The 26,793-nt window shown below is 31.2% G+C and overlaps 3 protein-coding genes across 3 annotated transcripts; all 3 read right to left on the reverse strand.

Moving 5' to 3' along the window:
* Positions 1-239: 239 nt before the first annotated feature.
* On the reverse strand, positions 240-2,157 carry LOC114187072 (7-deoxyloganetin glucosyltransferase-like). Its single transcript, XM_028075196.2, has 2 exons — positions 1,569-2,157; positions 240-1,301 (listed from the first exon to the last, which is right to left on the reverse strand). The coding sequence occupies exons 1-2, from the start codon at positions 2,110-2,112 to the stop codon at positions 352-354; spliced, it is 1,494 nt and encodes a 497-aa protein (XP_027930997.2). The 5' UTR covers positions 2,113-2,157; the 3' UTR covers positions 240-351.
* Positions 2,158-4,568: 2,411 nt separating this feature from the next.
* LOC146885953 (7-deoxyloganetin glucosyltransferase-like) lies at positions 4,569-6,644 on the reverse strand. The gene is made up of 2 exons (XM_085675313.1): positions 6,082-6,644; positions 4,569-5,625 (listed from the first exon to the last, which is right to left on the reverse strand). Exons 1-2 carry the CDS (start codon positions 6,599-6,601, stop codon positions 4,682-4,684), a joined length of 1,464 nt encoding a protein of 487 aa, XP_085531439.1. The 5' UTR covers positions 6,602-6,644; the 3' UTR covers positions 4,569-4,681.
* An 8,827-nt stretch (positions 6,645-15,471) lies between these two features.
* Positions 15,472-17,577, reverse strand: LOC114186798 (7-deoxyloganetin glucosyltransferase-like). The gene is made up of 2 exons (XM_028074820.2): positions 17,025-17,577; positions 15,472-16,569 (listed from the first exon to the last, which is right to left on the reverse strand). The coding sequence occupies exons 1-2, from the start codon at positions 17,545-17,547 to the stop codon at positions 15,626-15,628; spliced, it is 1,467 nt and encodes a 488-aa protein (XP_027930621.2). The 5' UTR covers positions 17,548-17,577; the 3' UTR covers positions 15,472-15,625.
* Between the last annotated feature and the right edge of the window lie 9,216 nt (positions 17,578-26,793).

A 26,793-nucleotide genomic window follows, 5' to 3' on the forward strand; every position in this document is an offset into this window, starting at 1 on the left:
TCAAACATTGTTCCAGTGGGATTTTTGGACCATGTGTGCATGTATGGACATTAGATTTTTTTTAACTATCATTTAACGCTATTTTATACAATTCTTCACGTAAAATGATGTAAAAATAACATTTTTTTCTATCTCTCTCTCTCTCTCTCTCTATATATATATATATATATATATATATATATATATATATATATATTTATTTTATGACTCTGATGCGACTTACGGTGCTAAAACATAGAAAACAAAAACTAGTACTTGTAATCGGTGCATTATTTCTATAACATATTGCAACAAATTCTAAAGGAATGAATTATTATTACAGTACAACATTACGAATTAGAAAAAAACCCTTCAATCGAATGATGTGTTGTGCTTAAGCAACACCTCCTTAATTATTTTGTCCAAGTTTACGTATGAACTACCACCGGGTCTTGTAACCTCCTCTGCTTTCTTCTTCAGTTGCATCGTCTTTTCTCTCATCTTCTTTCCCTTCTCCCCAACCATCAACTCATTCACCACCTTCTCCACCTCTTCTCTCTTCGCACTGTTATCAATCTCAATCCCAATCTCCCACTCACTGCACATGTATCTACAGTTTGTTGCCTGATCTGCAAAAAATGGCCAACACAACGTTGCCACTCCGGCACAAATACTCTCAGTGGTCGAGTTCCATCCACAGTGAGTCAAGAAACCACCAACCGAAGGATGGTTCAGCACTTTCTCCTGTGGACACCAGCTTGCTATCAGGCTTCTGTCTCTGGTTTCATTCACATACTCTGATGACAAAATCACGGAACCCCCACTCACAAGGTCTGGCCTAATGATCCACAAAAACGGTCTCTTGCTGTTTGCCAAACCCCAAGCAAACTCCAACATTTGCTCTGCAGTCATAACTGTGATGCTGCCAAAATTCACATAAACCACGCTTCCAGATTCTCTGGATTCAAGCCACTCAAGACACTCGGTGTTTTCCTTCCAGAGGCTGGAACCTAAAGACGCCAAATGCTTTTGCGGACTTTGATTCAAAAGTAAAGGGAAAGGACCAATGGTGTAAACAGAAGGGAATATAGAGGAAGAGTAGATAGCATTCATTGCATCCCTTTCAAGTTCATCAAAAGAATTAAAAACAACAGCAGAACCGCTGGGAATTTTAGCAGTTTCTTCGATGAAAAAGTTTAACATTACATCATTTGGATCTGTTGTCCTCATAAAGTCCGGCAGGTCCTTCAGCCGATAATTTTCCAGACCTGGAATGCAGTCCACTTTGTTGTTTAAATATCCGTTTGTCAGATAACTCTCATCTGCATGTCATCATCACAAAGGCCAATCGCTGTCAGATACATATATGAACACATTAAAATGTAATTTCTGTTTTAAGTTCCTTAAGATTCTAAGAAAATTGGTCTTTCTATTTTCTGAAACATGATCAATTTTGTTCCTCATCTGGTGACATAAACAGTCAAAAAATTCACCACAGTTCAAAAGTACGTGGATGGAAGAAGTTAAAACAAGTTTTATCCTACAGATGCTAACTATATATTCAATGGATGAAGAACATAACTGTATACCTTTGAGGGGTACGATTCCTCTTTCAACGAGAGTACGATAGTGCATAAAAGACCAGAATGCAGCAGCACTGAGTGGGGAAAGGAGAAGGACAGGGATTCCAAGTTCTTGAGCCGCTTGAATAGGAAAAGAGACGAAACAGTCAGAAACCAAGCAGGTAACTGGGGGGTTGAGACCAGTAGTTGCAGAGTGGTTGAGTCTAGCAAGAAGTTGGCGAAAGGGTTGGAGGAAGTTCTTTCTGATAGAGTCACAGAGAGAGGGTATGTGTTGACTAACATCACCATCACCATCGTCATCCAGAGGAGGAAGACCATCTGGGATGGTTTCAAAGCGAAAATCTGGGAGACCCTGAAGGGCATTAGGACCCCTTGATTTGAGGTAACGTTTGTGGTTGTATTCAGTGTGGACAAAGGTTATGTGAAAGCCTCTGAGATGAAGCAACTTCGCTAGTTTGAACAAGGGATTTATATGTCCTTGAAGTGGATATGGAGTGAACACAGCGTGTGCCTTTCTCTCTGCAAAGCAACTCATGTTTGATCTTTCCATGAATAGAAATGAATGAGCTCTAGCAAGCACAAGTTCCCATTTAAGGGTTTCCAAGACCATATTTTATGGGATTGATTATTTTGGACGGATCTACATTTTTTTAATACTATTATTATTATTATTGAATGTGGAGGCTATCGGAAGAAGATGATTCATTGATATGAAATTTAATGAATGAGGACCATTATTAAGCTGTACATACTCATCTGCAACTTTGTCTTTCGTGAATCTGAAGCTGAGAGACAACCAATAACATCTTATTAATGAATTAAATATGCCAAATGAGGACATAAGCCGAAGGCTTTTACTAAATCTTACGCCAAGATACAAACAATAAAGTAATTACAACGCAGGGTCTTACGTAAACTGATTGATTTTTTTGTAGTAATTATGCTGAAAGTCTGGAGTATATACAGAACGATTCTTCGTTTTTGGGTTAGTACATGATTCCTAAGTCCCCACTAATGGTTACATAGTAGCCTGTTAAGAGAATACAGAGATGTTATTTTAATGGGTTATATTTTTTCGCAGATGTTTATAGTTATCGAGAGATTATGGTTCTATATGATTATATGACATTAATTTTACACATAAAGTATTTCACACTATTTTTAACCTAAAATCTTAAGGCAATGTGGTTATGGACCTTTATTCTTATATCGTGTTTAACTTTGTCTATTTTATCTAATGTGAAACTTTTGACTCACACTTGGACTATTCCCGATAATGTTTCCTCAAAAGTGAATTCCATTGTAATTCCATATGGTTATATGACATTAGTCTTACACATATAAGTTATTTAACACCTTTTTTAATTCAAAATCTTAAGATAATATGATTATGAATCTTTATTTTTATATTGTGTTTAACTTTATCTATTTTTTGTAATATAAAAGATTTGAATCACACTTGATATTTCTGGATTAAGAGACAGATTGTGAAGAATCTGTCATCGGTGTGGTTATGGACTTGAGTTCAACAAAGGTGAAAATTCTGCCACCAAAATCATTTCACACTACGGAAAGTTGGGCACCTAACATCTCATTATCATTTCTATTCTTTATTTTCTTTTTCTTCGCCATTATGTACTTCCTATCATACACTATTTATTGAGCTACATACACTTTTTATTTATTGAGCTACTACATTCCGGACATTCATATCTTATCTTACAGATATAATTTATCATTATTCATAGAGTAAGTTGGTTGAGATATAGAATAAATAACTATCACTAACCAATTGTTTGATTACAATATTATATAACTGAATAAAAAATAAATATAAACAATCAGAATATAAGTCTTAATAATTCGAAAATAATCTCTAATATAATAAATCCAATATATAAGTCTATACAATAATCATCTTTATCACATGGAGAATAACTTCCACTCACACTAATTCAATATTTATGTTTACTTGATCTTCATTCATGTGTGTCCATTTTTTTTCTATAATATCAACAAATAAAAAACTATTATAATAATAATTAAATAAAAGAACATCTTTAAATTATAATTTAAAAAATTATTAAAAATATTATAATTTTATAATAAGTAGTTTTTATTTATTTTGTAGGTAATTTTTTTAATTATAGATAATTATTTTATTTAAAGTAACAATTGTTTAGAAAGCAAAATGGTAAGAATTTGTATATAGAAAAATAAATTCATTTGTTAATGTTATAGATTATGGACTTAATTAATTTTAAATCTCTTATAAATTTCAGTATTTTGAATTGAATATTTGTTAATTAGTTTGTTATTAAATATTTTAAAAGTTTGTATAGAGCTGCTTAGACTTGATTGGGAAGATATAATTGTGCTCTGCAGAATCATGTTTTGTAGAATTATGCAAATTTGTTGGGGTTAAAGATGAGTTAGTTGAACAAATCTAAAGTCAGATGCTCATTGACTTGGAACATTACAACACATTTTCATATTTGCAAGGGAAAAATTTCTAGCTACTCCCTCACAAAACAATTTAACTAAAGATTAGTGAGAAAACATCGAGAACACTGAATTGTAGTTAAATTGTAGGTAGTTAATTAGTGAGAAAACTATTCCATAGCTAATCCCTGACCAATATCTAGTAAACTAGTTGCAATTAATCCCTAGCTAATTCCTAACTAATTGGTTGTAGTTAATCTCTAACAAACTAGTTATAACAAATTTTTAGCAAAATGTTTTTAGTTAATTTTTATCAAACTCTTTGTAGTAAATTCCTATCAATGTGATTGCAGCAAATTTCTAAACTGATTCCTAATAAAATGTTTGTAACAAATTCCAAACTAATTCCTACCAATAATTATAACAAATCTCTCACTAATCTCATTCTCTTATTATTTTTTATATACCTTATAACATATATTTAATTATCAATATTACATAAAAATATAATAAATTTAGCGAATTAATTCATATGAAACATGATAAATTTTCCTCCATTCAAAATAGTCAAAATTAAGAATATAATAAAAATTTGTAATCATCACAAATGGAACTATCGTGAACATGCATGATTACATGAATTATTAGACTCCAACATTATAAAAAAGAAATACCCTTCAATCAAGTGATGTCTTCTGCTTAAGCAACACCTCCTTGATTACTTTGTCGAAGTTCATGTATGAACGACCACCGGGTCTTGTTGCCTCCTCTGCTTTCTTCTTTAAGTGCATCGTCTTTTCTCTCGCCTTGTTTCCCTTCTCCCCTACCATCAATTCATTCACCACCTTCTCCACCTCCTCTCTCTTCGCATTGCTATCAATCTGAATCCCAATCTCCCACTCACTGCACATATATCTACAGTTTGTTGGCTGTTCTGCAAAAAATGGCCAGCACAGTGTCGGGACTCCAGCGCAAACACTTTCCGTCGTCGAGTTCCATCCACAGTGAGTCAAGAAACCACCAACTGAAGGATGGTTCAGCACTTTCTCCTGTGGACACCAGCTTGCTATCAGGCTTCTGTCTCTAGTTTCATTCACATACTCTGATGACAAAATCACGGAACCACCCACCACAAGGTCGGGCCTAATGATCCACAGAAACGGTTTCTTGCTGTTGGCCAAACCCCAAGCAAACTCCAACATTTGCTCTGCGGACATCACTGTGATGCTGCCGAAATTCACATAAATAACAGATCCAGGATTCTTGGATTCAAGCCAATCAACACACTCCGTATTTTCCTTCCAAAGATTGTAACCTAAAGGTTCCAAGTGCTGATGTGGACTTTGATTTAGAAGTAAAGTGAACGGACCAATGGGATAAAGAGAAGGGAACATAGAGGATAGAGCATTCAGTACATCTTCCTCAAGTTCGTCAAAAGTGTTCAAAAGAAAGATCGAGTTTTTATCAACTGTATTTGCAAATTCAATGAAAAACTGCAAAATTACATCATTTGGATCCGTTGTCCATAGGAAGTCAATCATGTCCTTCAGCCGAAAGTTCTCCATTCCAGGAATCCAGTCCACTTTGGAGTCCAAAAACCCGTTTGTCCGATAACTCTCGTCTGCATATCATAAACACAAAAGCCATCGCTTAAAGCTCCATGAATGAATTGATATTAGGGCAAATTGATTATAACGCGGACTAGAAAAGTTCAATCCAATTCACTTTTAACTTCTTTATTTTTCTTTCGTATATATACTTGTTTATGACGAAAATTTAAGATTCTGACATAATTTCTAGAAAAAGTTATCACAATAGTCAAATTGTAAGATGATTCCAAAATTAGGTAAAAAGTTCGACCTGATGAAAAAGTAGTGCCCTACAACTTTTTAATCTACCAGTTATATTTGACTTACACCATTTTGTTCCGTATCTACTTTTTAGGGAAATTGTGCTTGATAAGCATACTTTGTTTTGTAACTTTATTCTCTTTATGCTAAAGATGTACTTAACAACATGTGTTTAATAAACCATACATAAAGAGTTTAGGAACGAAAGTACATGTGTTGACACCAACCTTTGAGTGGTGTGAGACCTTTCTGGACCATAGTGGGAAAGTTCATGACAGACAACAGTGAACAGGCACTGGCAGGCCAACAGATAACGTTAGGGAGTGCAAATCGTTGGGCAGCTTGTGCAGTAAAGGGCATGCAACCGTCAGAAACTAAGCAAGTAAGTGGGGGAATGAGACCCTGAGATGAAGAATGGTTAAGTTTATGAAGAAGGTCGCAAAAGGGTTGAAGGAAGTTCTTTCGGATAGAGTCAAAAAGAGCGGGTACGGGCTGAGTAACATCATCATTCTCCAATGGAGGAAGTCCATCTGGGATGGCCTCAAAGCGAAAATCTGGTAGGCCATCGAGGGCATTGGCACCCCTTGATCTCAGCAACCGTTTGTAGTTGTACTCAGTGTGCACAAAGGTTATGTGAAAGCCTCTCAGGTGAAGCAGCTTCGCTATTTTTAACAACGGGGTTACATGGCCTTGTGCTGGATATGGAGTCACCACAGCGTGAGGCTTTCTATCTGACATGTTACTCATCTTCTTCTGTCAAGATGAGCAAAGACTTACATGTATCTTCACATAACACAAATCACAAATTTATAAACTTTCCAACGTGGTAACAGAATTGACAACCTTACCTTTTCACAACGACACAGAGAAAAGGACACACAATTTATGGACCTGCTGCTTCCGGCCAACTAACTCAACTAATATATGGCCAAGAAATGAAGGCTGTAGATAACTCTGCTGCTTTCATCAGTACGATTTCATGGTTTTTGGAATTTACATTTGAGGCTAGAGATATCTCCACAACTTGTATGTGCAACAAGTTGTGTATATTTTAAGTTTACTAAAAACAAAAGAAGCTTATATTTCGCTGTTAATGATATTTTGGACAGAGATGTTTAATCTCATGACAAACGTTAGACTTCATATATACCAGTAGAAAGAAAGAGAAATGTTTTCTTATAATAATCGGTTAACATCAGTTAACATTTTCTTATGGTAATATAGTCATTTTAAAAAATAAAACTTAGTGATAATAATGAAGAGAGATAAATTATAAAGTGTCACATAATGGAAATCATATCAGAATTCATCGGTATCATTATTGATTTTGTTTTTATTATTTTTCATGTATTATCTTTGTACGATCGAACAGGAACCTTCTGGTGTCCCTTATCTTAAAAAATTAAAAAGTTGACAAGACTTCTCCTTTCGTTGACGGTGCCGAGAGGAAATAATAGAAAAGAAAATGCCACATTCGTCTTTCACTCCAAAGTTTCTAGGACATTCATGGGTGGAAAAAGTAATGTTGAGCATGTTTCTTTCTTATACAGCCATGTCTTATCTGACTGAGATTAAAATGATTTCAGACAAAAATACAAATCCTGGAGTAGAGATAGGAACAACGTATCGCTGGTAATGGATGGTGTATAGCCATTGCTAATGTTTCCACTCCCCATGTTTCAATCTTACACGTATTCACCAGCCCTTACAAATTACTAATTAATGTCACCAAAATAATTTGAAGCAGTAGGGCTGAAAAATAATGCCAAAGAAGAATGGGTATGTCAGTCGATATGCCGGTAGTTTCATTTGCAAGTTCATGTGCACACAGTAATGAAATATTAATGCTTGCACCCATATTTTCTTACAAAGACCGGTATCTCTCTCCTTGGTTCTGTTAGGTTGCTCGATCTTGTCGATCATTTTGGGGTTTCGGTCTTCTCAGGGGTCCTCAAAACCTATCTCTTAGAGTTCTCAAAATAGATTACGAGTGAATCTGGCCGTGTTTGAGTCGAGTTAGATAAATTTCAATATGGATTGATTTTTGATCTGACTCATTTAGATTGAATCCGTGGTGAATTAGATCGAGTTTGATTGAAATTTTTTTACAAATTTTACTACAGATTGATTTTTAAATCGGCTCACCTAGAACCCGGCTCATCCAGATTAAACCCGTGGTGAGTTGGGTTGGCTCACTAACCCCCGCAAATAAAGGGTCACACAAGTATTTGTTAAGTTGCACTTGTATCTGGGTCATGTTAGATTATTTTTTTTAGCCAACACATAGATAATTTATATTGGTGTGATTTGTGATTTTGATTTGTATTTGGATTGTATTAAAGTTTATTTACATTTTAATTAGAATTACAATCTAGTTTTGACTCAAAAATAAATAAAAAAATTGTATTTTTGTAATTAAGTGAACCGTGAACCAATCTATTTAATCCACCAACTCGCAGTGAGTTTAGTCAGATTAAAATTTTTTTGACTCGTTAATAATTGAACCAAATTGAATATACTTATTAAATGATCAACCGTGATAAAGGATCGGACTGAACTATTTGATTTGAGAGTTTGATATCAAGTGTTATAATAAAGACTGACAAAGAATCTCATGTAGGTCCTTGAAATATACAAGGTACTTAATATTTTAAGTAAAATTAGCTAGAAGTCCATACCACCAACTAAGGTCATTATAAATTGAGTTAAAAAACATTAAATTAACAAAATTAATTTAATTTGATTTAGATTTTTGTAAGTTAAAAATTTGGTAACCTACACCTATTAGCACATATTAATAATAAGTTGATTCATTTATAAATATTTTAGTTTTGTAATTTATTTTTCATATACACTGCAATAAAATTGAATTGAATTGATTTGTTCTTTTTATATTAATGAAATCAAAGTTTTTATTGTTTAATTCTTCAAAATATTATTGTAAGAATAATAATTTATACTAAAACAAACAAATAAATTAAATATTTAAATATTTAAATATTATTGAATTTATATAATTATAAATATTAAATAATTTAATAAAAAATTTACAAAACAAATAATAAAAATACTAATAAAAGTTATAAATGAATAACTTTCAACCTAATAAAGAAATTTTAATTTTATTCGACCTAATCTAATTCAAATTCGTGATAAATGGGAATGATTCACGTATTATAATTCATTCTAACATCTTTAACTAGAATTCAATAACTAAGAGTATTGAAAAAAAAAATATTTTACTTATAATATTATAAATTTTTTTAATATCTAAAAGTAAAAGTAGCTATATTATAAACTTCCTATATTACCGGAGCATAAAAATTAGCAACGCGACCATGTTTGTTGGACTTATCAGTCTTTTATGGCAGAAGCCAACTCTACATTTCTAACAACAATCCAATATGCATATTTTGTATATATACTCTTTCTTTTTCTATTTACGTTTAAGAAGGTATTAAACCCAATCTAAACCACTGTAAAACTATGACCACCTCTTTTCTTCTTATTTTATCTCATTTTTCACGTTTCATAATTGTTGACGGGAGGATATCAGTAGGTTGTGTGGTCCCCAAAATTTTTTAAATCTTTTTTAAATATATGATATATATTATATCGATTAAAATTAAATTAGATAGATTTTTTATTTTTTATAAAATATAATATTTAATGTTAATAAAAAATAAAAAATAAATAAATTTATTGAGATATGTCTTTTTTTAATTTTTCATTTATTTTTCTTTTTTGTTTGTCTTCCTTTTAATTTAATTAAAATAAAATAAAAAATTAGACACAAATTTATTCTTTTTGTTATGTTCTTTTTTTTAAGATAAAAAAAGATAATTCTTTTATTTCTTAACATATTAGTTTAATATTTAGTTTTTTTTTTCTTTTCAATAATTTTTTTATACATTTATTATTTTATGAATATAGAATGAAAAATGATGTATTATCAATTTTTTCACAGCTACTTTTTAAATGTGATTTGATTATTATAATTTTGTCTTTTAATAATTAGGATTTTTTTGATTAAATTTTGATAAATTATTTCTTAATTTTAATTTTTTTTAAAATAGGTAAATAGAATAGAATAATAATTTTTTAAAATTATAAAAGAAAAGATACTCCTTGCAGGTGAAAACATTATAAATTTATTTATTTTCATATTTTCAAACATAATAATAAGGTCTAATGGTTAAATCAGAGGAATTCTCACTTAAAGATTCAAAAAATTATACGAAAAAACTTTATATTAATTATTTGAAATTTATTATATAAAAAAATTCTTAAATATAAATATAACCAATAAGTGAAATAGATGAAATTAGAAAAATTTATTTGAAATAAATTCAATATCAAATATAACTTTAAAACTACCATTTTTTTAGAATAATAATACAAAGACATTTCAAAAAAAAAAAAAAATATATATATATATATATATATATATATATATATATTAATAAAAATATTAAATATATAAGTTTTAAAAATAGTATTTTAGTCCTTCAATTTTTTTTTTTTACAAAATAAATTTGGTTTCCTTCTTCCTATTTGATCTCATTTTCCAGTTGTTCATTATTAACTTTTCGGAAACGCGCCTTAGATAGTTCCAACAGCAATCAGTACATTTAATTCCGTATGTATGGTTCATTTTGGACGTACGACAGTGTTAATTTCTTGTAGGAAACGAAGATTTTAAATTGAATTTTTAAAAACAGAAGGGTTAAATTGAATTTTATAAATAATTAAGTAAAGTAAAAGAGTTAACTAAAAAGAAAAAGAAAAATAAAGTAGTAAAGAAGAAGGCCCAAGTCCTTTGGATCCGTCAGCGCAAACAAAGCCCACATAAATAAGTGTATGCTCATAACAGATTTCGGAGGTTTTCTTCCTGCACCTCCAAGAGGTTTTTCTACACCTTTAAAATTTTATAAAATTCTAAGAATATCTTCTAATCATTTAAGGAAGTTACGTAGATCACATCATAAACATTATTTTTGGATATCTACTTCTGATAAAAAATACTTTCAAAAATTAACAACCGATTAAAATTTCAGACTTTCGAATATAAAAAAAAAATATATATATATATATATATATATATATATATATATATATATATATATATTTTGCATTTTTTAAAATTTGTTTTATAATGTATTGAAATGAAATAAAATTAAAAGTAATTAAACTTTAAATTTAAAAAAAATGCAAAATATATATATATATATATATATATATATATATATATATATATATATATATATATATATATATAACATTATAGAATATATAAATTTAAAACAAAAATTAATTTAAAAAATTGCAAAATAAATAATTTATTTTATTTAAAACAAAATAATTTCTTTTAGTTTTAAATTTAATTATTCTTTAATTTATTATATTTCTTAATTTTATTTTTATTTTTAAACATATATTATTAAATGTAATTAAAAAAGCAATACGTATATATTTTTTCATTTTTTAATTTAAAGTTTTACTAATTTAATTTGAATTATTTTTCAATTTCATTTTTGAATTGATTTATTTTATAAATAATTTTATAACTATTTTATTTATATAATCAATGTGTATATTATTTTCTACTTTATTTGAATTTTTTCAATTATATTTAAAATTTAAATAATTATTTTTTCTGTGAAATCCCATTTAAATAGAATAATCAACTTAATAAAATATCACATGATCATAATAATGAGAAGCAATCAGATGAACACAGAAAAAAGAAAGGTAACTATTACAGTCATCCAAGAGTGTACTGTGAAAGCAAACTTAGGCATACCACAATGCCATAACAAACGCAAAGGAAAGTTAACAGTTTTACAAAAGACGATGCTTCTCTAGAGCATGAAATTGCAAAAAAAGGCACTTAGGGCCATAGGACTGCTCCAGAGAGTCACACATACAAGTCCCCTAAGCTGCACCGCTGCTACCACCAGGCCTACTCCCGGAATTTCCTCCATTTGCTCCTACCAAGGGTGATCATCGCAAAAGAGAAAACATAACAGGAACATAACAGGAATGCAAGGGTAAGCTAGTGTAATATAAATTGCATCATGGCATAGCAAACAAGTCCTTAAACAGACCAAGCATTCAACACAGTAGGTACAGAGAATCACGTTATAGCAAATAAGCAGGACACTATGACTCAATTATCCGGATAAATATACTAAGATCGGATTCACTGGACGCTTGCACTTGTGGTGGCCTCTACTGCTCTACAGAGCCATTGCCAATGGGTTTCACCCTACCACGCACAAGGTTAACCTTCAAGCATCTAAGGCCATTATCCTGCCAAAGACTAAGGCCTCCCGCCACTCTCACCACTTGGGTCAGTTTGCTCTACCTGAGACTCACTGACCCTTTAGAGTTTCGGGATGCGATCCTTACTTGAATCCATATCTTAATATATACACTACACGCCACCATGAAGTCTCCCCACAAAGCGCATGGGATTACGCCTATCACATACAATTTTCATGTCTCTCATGCCACAACCACCCCTCATCATCTCAACATTTGATTCTCATGCATATTCTCAACCAACCAAACAGAGTTCCTTATATCACTCATGCTAACATACAACTTTCAGTGTATACAACTCATACAACTCATGCAAACACATCGTAATCATGCATGTTCGAGATAAATAGCCACACTCAAGGTAAATAGAGATATAACATATAAATATGCGCTATTCTTGCCCAGGCTAGAAGTCCTCGTTTAAGCTGCAGCAACTGTCTCGCTTAGGCTAGGCATTGTCGCCTAAGCGAGGCTTGTAACAGTGGCACTCTGCGAGCATCAGCTCGCCTGGGCGAGATCGCCCTTCGCCCAAGAATAAAGCCCCTCGCCTGGACGAGGTCGCAAGCAGAGCACCAGGTTCTTCTTCGAGAACTCGCTTGGGCGAGTTATTCTCGCCTGAGCGAGACAACGCGTCGCTCAAAGACACTTGTTGGGGATTCTCTGGGTATGAATCCAGTAGAATAACTTTGTGTACCAACATGTTCTAACTGATAACTGTTAGGATTTACTGATCCTACACTCGTATTAACGAAACCTATCGTGGATATAGGTTCAGATATTAATGAAGAGGTATCTTCTTTATCTAGACACAGACTATCAAGAAAATCATCTATGATATCTTCTTCGTGAATATCTTCAATATTTGTGTTTGTAGAGGATTCTAAAGATCCTTGTCTATATTCAGTAATGATAGTCTGATGATGATTCCATTCTTCATCAGTCATATCATCGTCTTCTTTTTCATACTCTATGATATTCATCATAGAAATGTGTTTGTTATTAGGGATGGCTAAAGTACTATGCCTGTTCTCGGTTGACCTATCATCTTGTTCTAGATCAATTCGTGGTATATTTGTGTAGTCTGTAAAACTTAGACTAAGTCCTCTAGACCTGTTATGTAAAATAACAGATGAAGGGGCTGTAATTAGATTGTTTTCTTCTCTAGGTAGATGTGTTTGCCATAAATGTCCTTCATTTCTACCTGTGAAGGCTTGGGCTGGTAAGAATTGTGTACCATAGGAACTAATAGCTTCCTCTAATGGTCTTGTGTTTATCCTATACATAGAAGAAATATGATTACCTATTCTTCCTATGAAGGTTATGTCTAAGTGTAGATTTTCACCCATCCAGTTGGGTCTAAAACCTATCGTTTGTACTTCAAGATTTATATGATTTATAAAATCTTGTAAAGTTAATGTGAAATTTGGGGCAAGGTAAATCTACCTCTAAAATTCCTATTATGCTTTGTGAATCATTATTTTGGAATCTTGAATCGTGTAGAACTATCAAAGTTGTAGATCCGATCATATGTCTAGCTAGGGATCTGACTCCAATAGTAATTAATCCCATGTGGACATATCTTCCATGTTTGTTTTGTAATTATCTACCTGTTTGTGGAGATATCAAAGAGATTATCTCATAGATGTTGTCTTGGAGATGAAAATCTTTTATTCTCCTATATCGATAAAGGCTAGTTCGTTCAGAACTTAACCATCCTATGTTGTATAACTGTCTGGGATTTAGAGAATCTATCCTTGAGTTAGATCCTACATCTGTATTTTGTTGTATATCTACTAAATCCTCTAACCTTCTGATGTTAGTAGATCTTTGTCTGTTTAGGAATCTATCCAAAATTCCTAGATGTTGTATGAGATTTTGACTTCTGGTTTGATGTTCCCTTAATCTTCTGGGATTACCAGGGAATCTTTGTGTGTTAGTAGAATCTGTTGTACTATTCATATTAACACTGTCAGTTTGTGTTTGTGTTTGTGAGGAAGAATTAGGTTGTGTTATCATTTTAAACTATTATTATTATTATTTGTAGAGGTTGCTGCGTTGGTATTTGCAGCTTTTGTGTCTTTTTTGGTTGTAACTTTAATATTTTTTTTTTGAATTTTTGAAAACTGTTTTGGTGTGTGTGTTCCTAGAGATAGGTTTGATACTTGTTTTACAAGATCATTTATGTCTTGGGACAAATTTGTCTTTTTAGTGGAATCAATTAAATGATTCAATTTTCTAGAGACTTCTTCTAGAAGTGCTATTATAGTGTTATTTTGTCCAATAAGGACTGTGTGTACGGAGTCTACCTCTGGAGTAGGTTTTTTATAACCTATCGAAGGAGAATTTGTAATATTTTCAACTGCAGTTAGGGCTGATTTGTAATCACTGCCTAGGAAAGACTGTGTTTTATCCATTAAAAAAATTTTAAAAGAAAAATTAGCAGGGAGAGTAAAGCAAGAAAGTAAGAAAGCATAGCGGAAAAACAGTAGTGAGAGATAGAAAGGCAGGGATCCACGAAATACTCTAGAAAGTAATATTTATAAAAGAATATAAATAATCATAAGGCTTAAAAACTCTTTTATTATTATTATTATTATTATTATCTGACTTCGTATACCTCAACTGCGAGCTAACGGGTTGTTATACCCAAGTGCTGTTTAGCACTCCTCTTAATATATACCCCGAAGCTATATGCCCACAACAAGCAATATAACCCAGAATACGCATAGTATTTGATTGTGTTTGGTCAGATATATAAAAAAATATTAAAAGCATTTACAGAGAATTAAAAGAGCATATAAATTTACAGAAAAATAAAAGAGCATATAAACAAGAAAATATAGGTGTAAAGAGTGTCGCAATATGCAAAGTATTCCTCAACCCACAAAGGCAGATCCAATGGGACTTATGGTTCTGTTGGCTCTCCTGGCCATAACTTGCCCGATCTACAAAGGGTATCCTAGCGAATACAAGCCACTTCAATTACACAAATATTCAAAAGGTATCCAAGGATTTCTCGCTCTGATACCAGGGAAGGAGGAGGGGGTGAAGAAGGGAAACGCTCAAATAAGATTATGAGAATATAAATGTGACAGAGCCGGTTAGATATTCTCTCATAAACTTAAGTGAACACAAGCGAGATATGTAGAAAAATATAAAAGTAAGAAACGTAAAAGAAGGAAACATAAAAACCTTAACGTAAGATTATGAGAATATAAATCTGGCAGAGCCGGTTAGATATTCTCTCATAATTTTACATCTAGCCTAAGAGAAAAACAATAGAAGGAGAGAGGTATGAAACATGCTAAATTTTATTCCATTCAAAATAGTGAAAATCGTCAAAATCAAGAATATAATAAAAATTTGTAATCATACAAATGGAACTATTGTGAACATGCATGATTACATGAATTATTAGACTCCAACATTATAAAAAAGAAATAACCTTCAATCAAGTGATGTCTTCTGCTTAAGCAACACCTCCTTAATTACTTTGTCGAAGTTCATGTATGAACGACCACCGGGTCTTGTTGCCTCCTCTGCTTTCTTCTTTAAGTGCATCGTCTTTTCTCTCATCTTCTTTCCCTTCTCCCCAACCATCAATTCATTCACCACCTTCTCCACCTCCTCTCTCTTCGCATTGCTATCGATCTGAATCCCAATCTCCCACTCACTGCACATATATCTACAGTTTGTTGGCTGTTCTGCAAAAAATGGCCAGCACAGTGTTGGGACTCCAGCGCAAACACTTTCCATCGTCGAGTTCCATCCACAGTGAGTCAAGAAACCACCAACTGAAGGATGGTTCAGCACTTTCTCCTGTGGACACCAGCTTGCTATCAGGCTTCTGTCTCTAGTTTCATTCACATACTCTGATGACAAAATCACGGAACCACCCACCACAAGGTCGGGCCTAATGATCCACAGAAACGGTTTCTTGCTGTTGGCCAAACCCCAAGCAAACTCCAACATTTGCTCTGCGGACATCACTGTGATGCTGCCGAAATTCACATAAATAACAGATCCAGGATTCTTGGATTCAAGCCAATCAACACACTCCGTATTTTCCTTCCAGAGATTGTAACCTAAAGGTTCCAAGTGCTGATGTGGACTTTGATTTAGAAGTAAAGTGAACGGACCAATGGGATAAAGAGAAGGGAACATAGAGGATAGAGCATTCAGTACATCTTCCTCAAGTTCGTCAAAAGTGTTCAAAAGAAAGATCGAGTTTTTATCAACTGTATTTGCAAATTCAATGAAAAACTGCAAAATTACATCATTTGGATCCGTTGTCCATAGGAAGCCAAACATGTCCTTCAGCCGAAAGTTCTCCATTCCAGGAATCCAGTCCACTTTGGAGTCCAAAAACCCGTTTGTCCGATAACTCTCTTCTGCATATCATAAACACAAAAACCATCGCTTAAAGCTCCATGAATGAATTGATATTAGGGAAATTGATTATAACGCGGACTAGAAAAGTTCAATCCAATTCACTTTTAACTTCTTTATTTTTCTTTCGTATATATACTTGTTTATGACAAAAATTTAAGATTCTGACATAATTTCTAGAAAAAGTTATCACAATAGTCAAATTGTAAGATGATTCCAAAATTAGGTAAAAAGTTCGACCTGATGAAAAAGTAGTGCCCTACAACTTTTTAATCTACAAGTTATATTTGACTTACACCATTTTGTTCCGTATCTACTTTTTAGGGAAATTGTGCTTGATAAGCATACTTTGTTTTGTAACTTTATTCTCTTTATGCTAAAAATGTACTTAACAACACGTGTTTAATAAACCATACATAAAGAGTTTAGGAACGAAAGTACATGTGTTGACACCAACCTTTGAGTGGTGCGAGACCTTTCTGGACCATAGTGGGAAAGTTCATGGCAGACAACAGTGAACAGGCACTGGAAGTCCAACAGATAACGTCAGGGAGAGCAAATCGTTGGGCAGCTTGTGCAGTAAAGTGCATGCAACCGTCAGAAACTAAGCAAGTAATTGGGGGAATGAGACCCTGAGATGAAGAATGGTTTAGTTTATGAAGAAGGTCGCAAAAGGGTTGAAGGAAGTTCTTTCGGATAGAGTCAAAAACAGCGGGTACGGGCTGAGTAACATCATCATTCTCCAATGGAGGAAGTCCATCTGGGATGGCCTCAAAGCGAAAATCCGGTAGGCCATCGAGGGCATTGGCACCCCTTGATCTCAGCAACCGTTTGTAGTTGTACTCAGTGTGCACAAAGGTTATGTGAAAGCCTCTCTGGTGAAGCAGCTTTGCTATTTTGAACAACGGGGTTACATGGCCTTGTGATGGATATGGAGTCACCACAGCGTGAGGCTTTCTATCTGACATGTTGTAACTCATCTTCTCTGTCAAGATGAGCAAAGACTTACATATATCTTCACATAACACAAATCACAAATTTATAAACTTTCCAACGTGGTAACAGAATTGATAACCTTACCTTTTCACAACGACACCGAGAAAAGGACAACAGTTTGTGGTCCTGCTTCCAGCCAACCAACTCAACTAATATGTGGCCAAGAAATGAAGGCTGTAGATAACTCTGCTGCTTTCATCAGTACGATTTCATGGTTTTTGGAATTTGAATTTGAGGCTAGAGATATCTCCACAATTTCAATGTGCAACAAGTTGTGTATATATTAAGTGTAGATTTAGGTAGATGGATATTTGTTTAGATGGATATGGGGGAGAGTGTGAAGATGAATTTGTGTAGATTTAGGTGGATGGATATTTGTGTTTTTTTGAGTGGATTTAGAGAGTAAAGTGAGTGGATTTGGAGATAATTTTTATGAAAATTAGTGAAAGATTTGATTGATGTGATAAATAAAATTATATGTTAAAATAGATATATTTATTAAGTTACTATAATACCCTTGTGTAAAAAAAGAGAATAATTTTGTAATTTAATGTTATAAAAATAATTATAATTAATTAATACGAATTAAAAAAATATTAAAATTATATAAAATTTTAATAATATTTCAATTATTATATATATCTATATATAATTAATAATAAATATTATTATTATGCATGTATTATATTAATAATTAAATATATATATATATATATATATTATTAATTATAATATGTATTGTTAATTATTTATAAATATGTTTAATTATTATTATATATAATAAAATAATAATAGAAAACAAATTATTTATAGTATATTATGATTAATAATTATATATATATATATATATATATATATATATATATATATATATAAAGGGTATGAAAGTAAAATCGTTAAACTCTATTCAAATTTTTCTATTGTTGAGAAGATGGATTTTGGTAAAAATTTCATGAATCCATCTTCTCTTTTTTGCACAAATTACTGAATGGGAATGCAACTTATTTTTAAATCCGTCGTCTCTAACATGTAGTAACAGTACAAACTGCAGAAACAAACAGAGGTTAACAGAAAAAGAAGCTTATATTTCGCTGTTAAAGATATTTTGGACAGAGATGTTTAATCTCATGACAAACGTTAGACTTCATATATACCAGTAGAAAGAGAGAGAAATGTTATCTTATAATAATCAGTTAACATCACTTAACATTTTCTTATAGGAATATAATTTAAAAAAATAAAACTTAGTAATAATAAAGAAGAGAGATAAATTACAAAGTGTCACATAACGGAAATCATATCAGAATTCATTGGTGTATCATTACTATTGATTTTGTTTTTATTATTTTTCATGTATTATCTTTGTACGATCTAACAGGAATCCCTTATCTTAAAAAATTAAAAAGTTGACAAGACTTCTCCTTTCGTTGACGGTGGCGAGAAGAAATAATAGAAAAGAAAATGCCACATTCGTCTTTCACTCCAAAGTTTCTAGGACATTCATGATGTTGAGCATGTTGCTTTCTTATACAGTCCTGTCTTATCTGACTGAGATTGAAATGATTTCAGACAAAAATACAAATCCTGGAGTAGAGATAGGAACAACGTATCACTGGTAATGGATGGTGTATAGCCATTGCTAATGTTTGCACTCCCCAAGTTTCAATCTTACACGTATTCACCAGCCCTTACAAATTACTAATTAATGTCACCAAAATAATTTGAAGCAGTAGAGCTGAAAAATAATGCCAAAGAATAATGGGTATGTCAGTCGATATGCCGGTAGTTTCATTTACAAGTTCATGTGCACACAGTAATGAAATATTAATGCTTGCACCCATATTTTCTTACAGAGACCGGTATCTCTCTCCCTGGTTCTGTTAGGTTGCTCGATCTTCTCCATCATTTTGGGGTTTCGGTCTTCTTATGGGTCGTCAAAATGTATCTATCGGAGTTAGAACCCGAGTTAATCTGACTTACTACATTATTAGAAAAAGTTTTCGGAAAATCAATTTATTAATAGAGAAATATAATAAATACAAAGAAATACATAGACAACATACTCATGTCCTTTGGTTCCAAATACATTCACACTTTCCAAAGTCCTAATTTAACCAAACCTTTCACAATGCTTTTATTAGTATTAAGAAAAGAAATAAGAAGAGTAAAATATAAATTTGAAGTGTCTTTGACTCGAGACAAGGAGTATCATGAACTATTATATAGTCACTAACACTCACTTCGTTGGTTGTCTTAGGTGAGGTGAGACTTTTCAAAACATGTTATTTTCATCAGTCCAACGTTGAGTTGGGTTGAAATTTTCTTAGAAATTTCAATATGGGTTGATTTTTGATCCGCCTCACCACGGGTTGGCTCACTAACCTGTAAATAAAAGATCACACAAATATTTTTTTTTTTAAGTTAGACTTTGTATCTGAATCATGTTAGGTTGTTTTTTTTAGTCAACACATAGATAATTTGTATTTTTGTGATTTTGGTTTGTATTTGGATTATATTAAAGTTTGTTTAAATTTTAATTAGAATTATAATTTAGTTTTGACTAAAAAATAAAAATAAAAAATTGTATTTTTTTTAATTTAATGAGCTCGTGAACTAATCCGTTTAATCCACCAACCCACAGTGAACCGAGTGAGGTTGGAATTCTTTTTAACTCATATTATTAGTTTAGATAGGATCTATCTTCTTTTGACTTCTTTTACATAATCAACATAACATCTAATTGTCATCAACAAACATTCAAATGTTATATCCCCAACTAACATATATCATATTATTATATTTAGTATTTTATGAATTTTATAATACTGATACTTAATTTTTTTTCAGTAATTTCAATTTTTAATTTTTGTAATTACGTGTAATTTTGAATTCTGATTTTAATTTCGACTCTTAATTTAAGGTGTACGGTATAACGTCAGATAAAATATGTTTATTTAGATTCATGGTTTCTGTAATTATATATAAATAAGATTATTCATTTTCTTCTTAAAAGGATCAGATGCGTATGTTTCAACGACCACACTGATTTTTAACGTGTTCATAGCTAATGCCATACATTACAAACCCCTCTCTAAATTGTACACATACACAAAACATTATTTTATGAACTATTAGAAATTATAAATAAACATTTTTCCCTCTCATAATTGGACACTTTCAATAATTTCTCTCTTCTTTGAATTTATATTTAATAAATTTTAACTATAACAAAATTTCTTTCAAACAAGTCAACCTGTATCCTTTTCTCTATGATTATTTGTATAAGATAATCTTCTTTATATATATATATATATATATATATATATATATATATATATATATATATATATATATATATATATATATATATATATATATATTATCTCTTTCAATTCAAACTCGTTTGTCTCTACCATTAATTAAATTTTAATTTTAAGAAAAAATTAAGTGAAAAATAAATTTTGTTATAATTATTTTTTATTATAAATTTGAGTTATATTAGAATTGCTAGTTTTATTTCGAGTTATGTTTCACGAGTTACAATCATAACTAATTAAGTAAAAAGATCTTTCGACCGTCAATTAGTATTCTTTCTATTGTTCTTTTGTATATTTGATGTTTCATTATTTATTTCTTTAATTTATAATATTTTATCTATATCTAAATAAAAATTATAGTATTTAAAAAAATTGTCACAATTAAAATAATTTTGTGTGTTGTAATTTAATTTTTTACTATAAATTTAAAAAGTAATTTAATAATTGGAATATTTATTTGTTATTTTAATTGTAGTTAAATTATTTCTTATAAACTTTCATTTCCTTTTCTTATCCACCATTTTTTTTATATTTAAGACCCTGTTAGATATTGTAATAGGAATCATAGAAATTTATTTATTGTATTTTCTCAATATAATCAATTTGTGAAGATAAACTTTTTTTTTCTTTTTCACGACACTTCAGGACTTCTTGAGTTCATGAGAGCGCAATAGCAGTGCGAGGCTACAATGAAAAATGTAAGTGAGGGCAAAGGTTCAGTGCACCTTTTACTTCCGTTATGTTATATTATTTATTGGAAATTTAAGGGTAAATTTAAGACTTATATCTATAAGAATATAGAAGATTTTTTTTTGTCTACATTTCAAAATACTAATTTTATCCTTTAAAATATTATTATTTATTAAATTTTTGAAAATTAACTATTACTTTTATAAGCTTTTTTATAAAATGGTCTATCTTTGTTTCTTCTTTTTTTCTTTATTTATCAACCGTTATTCTCTCATATTTTTTTTATATGTTTTGCTTTATTTTTAATAAATAATTTTATTTTATATATTAAATTAATAACATTATATTATTATCACTTATTAATATAATATCATGCATATTTAAAAAATACATACACACATACGCAATAGTTCAGAAGAAAGGAGAAAGTTTAGTACAATACAGATATCAAGTCATAAATTTATTGTTTAAGAATTTGAATCGAAGTGGTTTTAATCTTCTTTATCAAATTGACTTATGTCTCATTTAAAATCCATAAGTATTGTTAGAGTTAAAAGTTCATCTTAACAACTCAAACAACCTATATTGTAAGAGGAGATATTTCAACAAAAACAGAACTTAGTATCGATAGAGTGAGGCCTAGGCATCCCAATTTTTTTATTTTTTTTATATCTTTATAAAAGCTTTAACACCCCTAAAACATTTATTGAGAATTCGTCATTATATTTGAGTATTTAAAATTATATTATTGAATTTAACTTTACATTAATTTTTCATAAACCTACGTCATTTAACAATGTAAATTGGTTTTTTTCTTCTTGATAATGTGTTCAAATTCTATATTTATGTGTATTTGGTGATTTCGATATGTGGAAAAAAATGTTTGGATGTAGGGGTGGGCATGGATTGGAATTTTAATGATCCAATCCACATCCATTTTAGATCCAAATAATTGGATTAGATTTTTGACCCAAATCTATTTTTTTAGCAAAAATAGTTTGGATTTTTTTAAAATTCAGATCCAAATATTTGGATCAAGATTTAAATCCAATCCAAATATTTGGATCAAGTTCAAAATCCACAATCCATTTTTTATAAAAGAAATTTAAGTTGAATTTTTTAAAACTTGTGTCATTAAGGCCCGGATGACCCGGATGGGCTCGACGACCCGGACGGGCCCGACGACACGGACGACCCAAACGGGCTTGACGACCCGGACGAGTCAAACAACACGGACGGGCCCGACAACACGAACAAGCTCGATGACGCGAAAGGGCCCGACGACCTGGACAAGCCAAACGAGCCAGACGGGCCAGACGACTCGAACGGACCCGTCCAAACAGTCGGGCCCAATCGGGTAGTCGAGCACGTTTGAGTCGTGGGGCCCTTCTGGGTACGTCAAGTTCGTTAGGCCCGTTTGGGTCATCGGACCCATTTGGGTCATCGAGCATGTTCAGGTCGTGGGGCCCGTCCGGGTCGTAGGGCCCATCCAAGACGTCGAGCTCGTTTGGGTCGTAGAGCCTGTCCAGGTCGTAATCCTCGTCCGGGTCGACGCGCCCGTTCGTGTCATCGTGCCCATTTGGGTTGTAAGGCCCATGTAGGTCGTCAGACCCGTTCGGGTCGTCGGGCCCGTCCAGGTCGTCCACCCCATTTGGGCCCGTTCGGGTCATCGGGCCTGCCTGACCCGTTCGGTTCTTCAAGCCCGCTTGACCCATTCGGGTCATCGGGCCCGCTTGGCCCGTTCGGGTTTTCGAGCCCGCTTGGCCCGTTCGGATCTTCAAACCCGCCTGGCTCATTCGGGTCTTCGGGCCCACCTGGCTCATCAGGTCATTGGGCCCGCCTGCCCCATTCGGGTCATCGGGCTCACTCGAATTTTCCGGATCGTTGGGCTCGATCGACTCGTTCGCTTTGTCGAGCCCGCCTAGCCCGTTTATATCTTTAGGCCCGCCCAACCTCTTATGGTCGTCGGGCCTGCCCGATCCGTATAGGTTGTCGAGCAAGGCCCGTCCAAGTCTGAATTTAGCATAGTCCATCTTAATCTTTAGTCTAACCCAACTAAAATTTAAATTGAAAATTTGGATTGGATTGTTTGGATTATCCACATTTAAAAATCTTGATTTATAAATGGATATCCAATCCATAAAATATATAAAATATAGATTAGATTGAAATCCATATCTATTAAATGGATTTTAAATGGATTGAATTTTTTAAAAAATGGATTATAAATGGATTGAATTGGAGCAAAAATGGATTGGATTAAGAAAATTAGATTTTTTGCCCACCCCTATAACTCACTAATAAATAAACTAAATTATCTTAATTTATTAAGTAATCAACTCATAATAAGTCGAGTCAGGTCGAAAAAGAAAATATCTGTACAAATATCATAATAAATGCTGATAAAAAATATCAGATACAATACTAATGGTCAGCCCTTGAAATATACAACGTACTTATTATTTTAAGTAAAGTTAGCCAGAATTAACGGGTCCATACCACCAACTCAGGTCACACAATTCGCTCATTATAAGGAGAGTTAAAAAACATTATATTAACAAAATTAATTTAATTCGATTTAGATTTTGGTAAGTTAAAAATCTGGTAACCTACATCTACTATCACAGATTATTAAGTTGATTCATTTATAAATATATTATTTTTGTAATTTATTTTTCATATACACTACAATAAAATTAAATTAACTTGATTCGTTCTTTTTATATTAATGAAATCAAAGTTTTTAATATTTAATTTAAGGATAATAATTTATAAAATCTTGATAAACAAATAAATTAAATATTTAAATTATTCAAATATTATGAATTTATATAATTATAAATATTAAATAATTTTAATAAAAAATTTTAAAAAATGATAAAACATAAATAGGGTGTTGTTATTATAAATTACGAATGAATAATTTTCAACTCAATTTGAACTTTTTTAATACAGAAAAACTTAGTTTTTTTAAGCTAATATGACTTAAACTCCTGATAAGTCGAAATGATTCACATATTAGAATCCATTCTAATATCTTTAACTAGAATATGGTAACTAAGAGTATTAAAAAAATATATTTTACTTATAATATTATAAATTTTTTTAATATATAAAAGTAAAAATAGCTATATTATAAACTTACTATATTACCGGAGCAGCAAAATTAGCAACGCGACCATGTTTGTTGGACTTATCAGTCTTTTATGGCAGAAGCCAACTCTACATGTCTAACAACAATCCAATATGCATAGTTTGTATATATACTCTTTCTTTTTCTATTTAGGTTTAGGAAGGTATTAAACCCAATCTAATCCACTGTGAAACTATGACCACCCATTTTCTTCTTATTTTATCTCATTCTTCACGTTTCATAGTTGTTGACAGCCCGATATAAGTAGGTTGTGTGGTCCCCAAATTTTTTATATTTTTTTTAAATATATGATACGTATTATATCGATTAAAATTAAATTAGATAAATTTTTTATTTTTTATAAATTATAATATTTAATGTTAAAAAATGATAAAAAATAAATATATTTATGATATACTTTTTTCTTTTGTTATTTTCTACATTTTTTATATATTGTATTTATTTTTCACTTTTGCATGTTTTCTTTCTAATTTTAAAAGTAAAATAAAATAAAAAATTAGACACGAATTATTTTTTTGTTATGTTCTTTTTTTTTAAGATAAAAAAATATAATTATCTTTTATCTCTTAAAATATTAGTTTAATATTTAATTTATTTATTTTTAAGAGTTTTTTTTATATTTATTATTTTATAAACATAGAATAAAAGATTATGTATTATCAATTTTTTCACAATTACTTTTTGATTGTGATCTGATTATTATAATTTTGTCTTTTAGTAATTATCATTTTTTAATTAAATTTTGATAAATTATTTTTTAATTTTAATTTTGTTTTCTAAAATAGATAAATAGATGAAGAATAAAATAATAATTTTTTTAAAGTTATAAAAGAAAAGATACTCCTACGAATGAAAACATTATAAATTTATTTATTTTCATATTTTCAAATATAATAATAAAGTATAATGGTTAAATTAGAGAAATCCTTACTTAAAGATCCAAAGAATTACACAGAAAAATTACATATTAATTATTCAAAAATTATTACACAGAAAAAAATTCAAATATAAAAACAACCGATGAGTGAAATAAATAAAATTAAAAAAATTTATTTAAAATAAGATCAATATCAAATATAACTTAAATTACCATTTTTTTAGAATAATAATACTAAATAATATATATATATTAAAAATATTAAATATATAAATTTTAAAAATATTATTTTCGTCCTTCAATTTTCTTTTACAAAAATAGATTTGGTTTCCTTTTTCCTATTTGATCTCATTTTCCAGTTGTTCATTATTACACTTTTGGGAAACGCCTTAAATAGTTCCAATAGCAATCTCGGTCGGTACATTTAATGCCATATGTATGGTTCAATTTGGACGTAACGACAGTGTTAATTTCTTATAGGAAACAAAGATTTTAAATTGAATTTTTAAAAACAAAAGTGTTAAATTTAATTTTATAAATAATTAAGTAAAGTAAAAGAGTTAATTAAAAAGAAAAAGAAAAAGAAAGTAGTAAAGAATGAGGGCCAAGTCCTTTGGATCCGTCAGCGCAAACAAAGCCCACGTAAATAAGTGTCTGCTCATAACAGATTTTGGGAGGCTTCTCCCTGCACCCCAAAGGATTCTTATCTATCTCCCAAAAGTACTGTTATACCCTTATTAATTAAGAGTGGGTGAAAGTGCGTTGGACGCAGTAAATTTCATTTACTGCGTCACCAATTCCTGCACCCCCAAACGTTATTTGTTCGCTGCATTTCATTTTGGCAGACGACATTCATTTAAGATTTTTCTCTCATTCTCTGTGTTGGTGGTCCTGCTTCCGAAAGATTTAATTTCTGTGTCATTCCTTCATTCTGTCTGGTTCGTGGTCCCTGATCCCTGGTTTGTATCACTCAGTTTCTTTACTTTCTTCACTCACTGTATTTACTTAGCGTTTTGTTGCGTTTTGTTCATCTTGTAATGGAAGGTTGAAGGAAGGTGGTTGCAAGGAAGTGCGTTATCTTCTCTGTCTGTAGTAGTTTTCACGTTAGCCAGGTTGAACTTTATTTTTCTGTTTGCTTGCTTATGTGAAATACAAAAGAATCATAATGTATGCGAAATGGAATACATAATCC

This window comes from Vigna unguiculata, chromosome 6, assembly GCF_037176805.1.
Source record: "Vigna unguiculata cultivar grain cowpea cultivar isolate G323 ecotype 2 chromosome 6, ASM3717680v1, whole genome shotgun sequence".
In the NCBI taxonomy this organism is placed as follows: domain Eukaryota; kingdom Viridiplantae; phylum Streptophyta; class Magnoliopsida; order Fabales; family Fabaceae; genus Vigna; species Vigna unguiculata.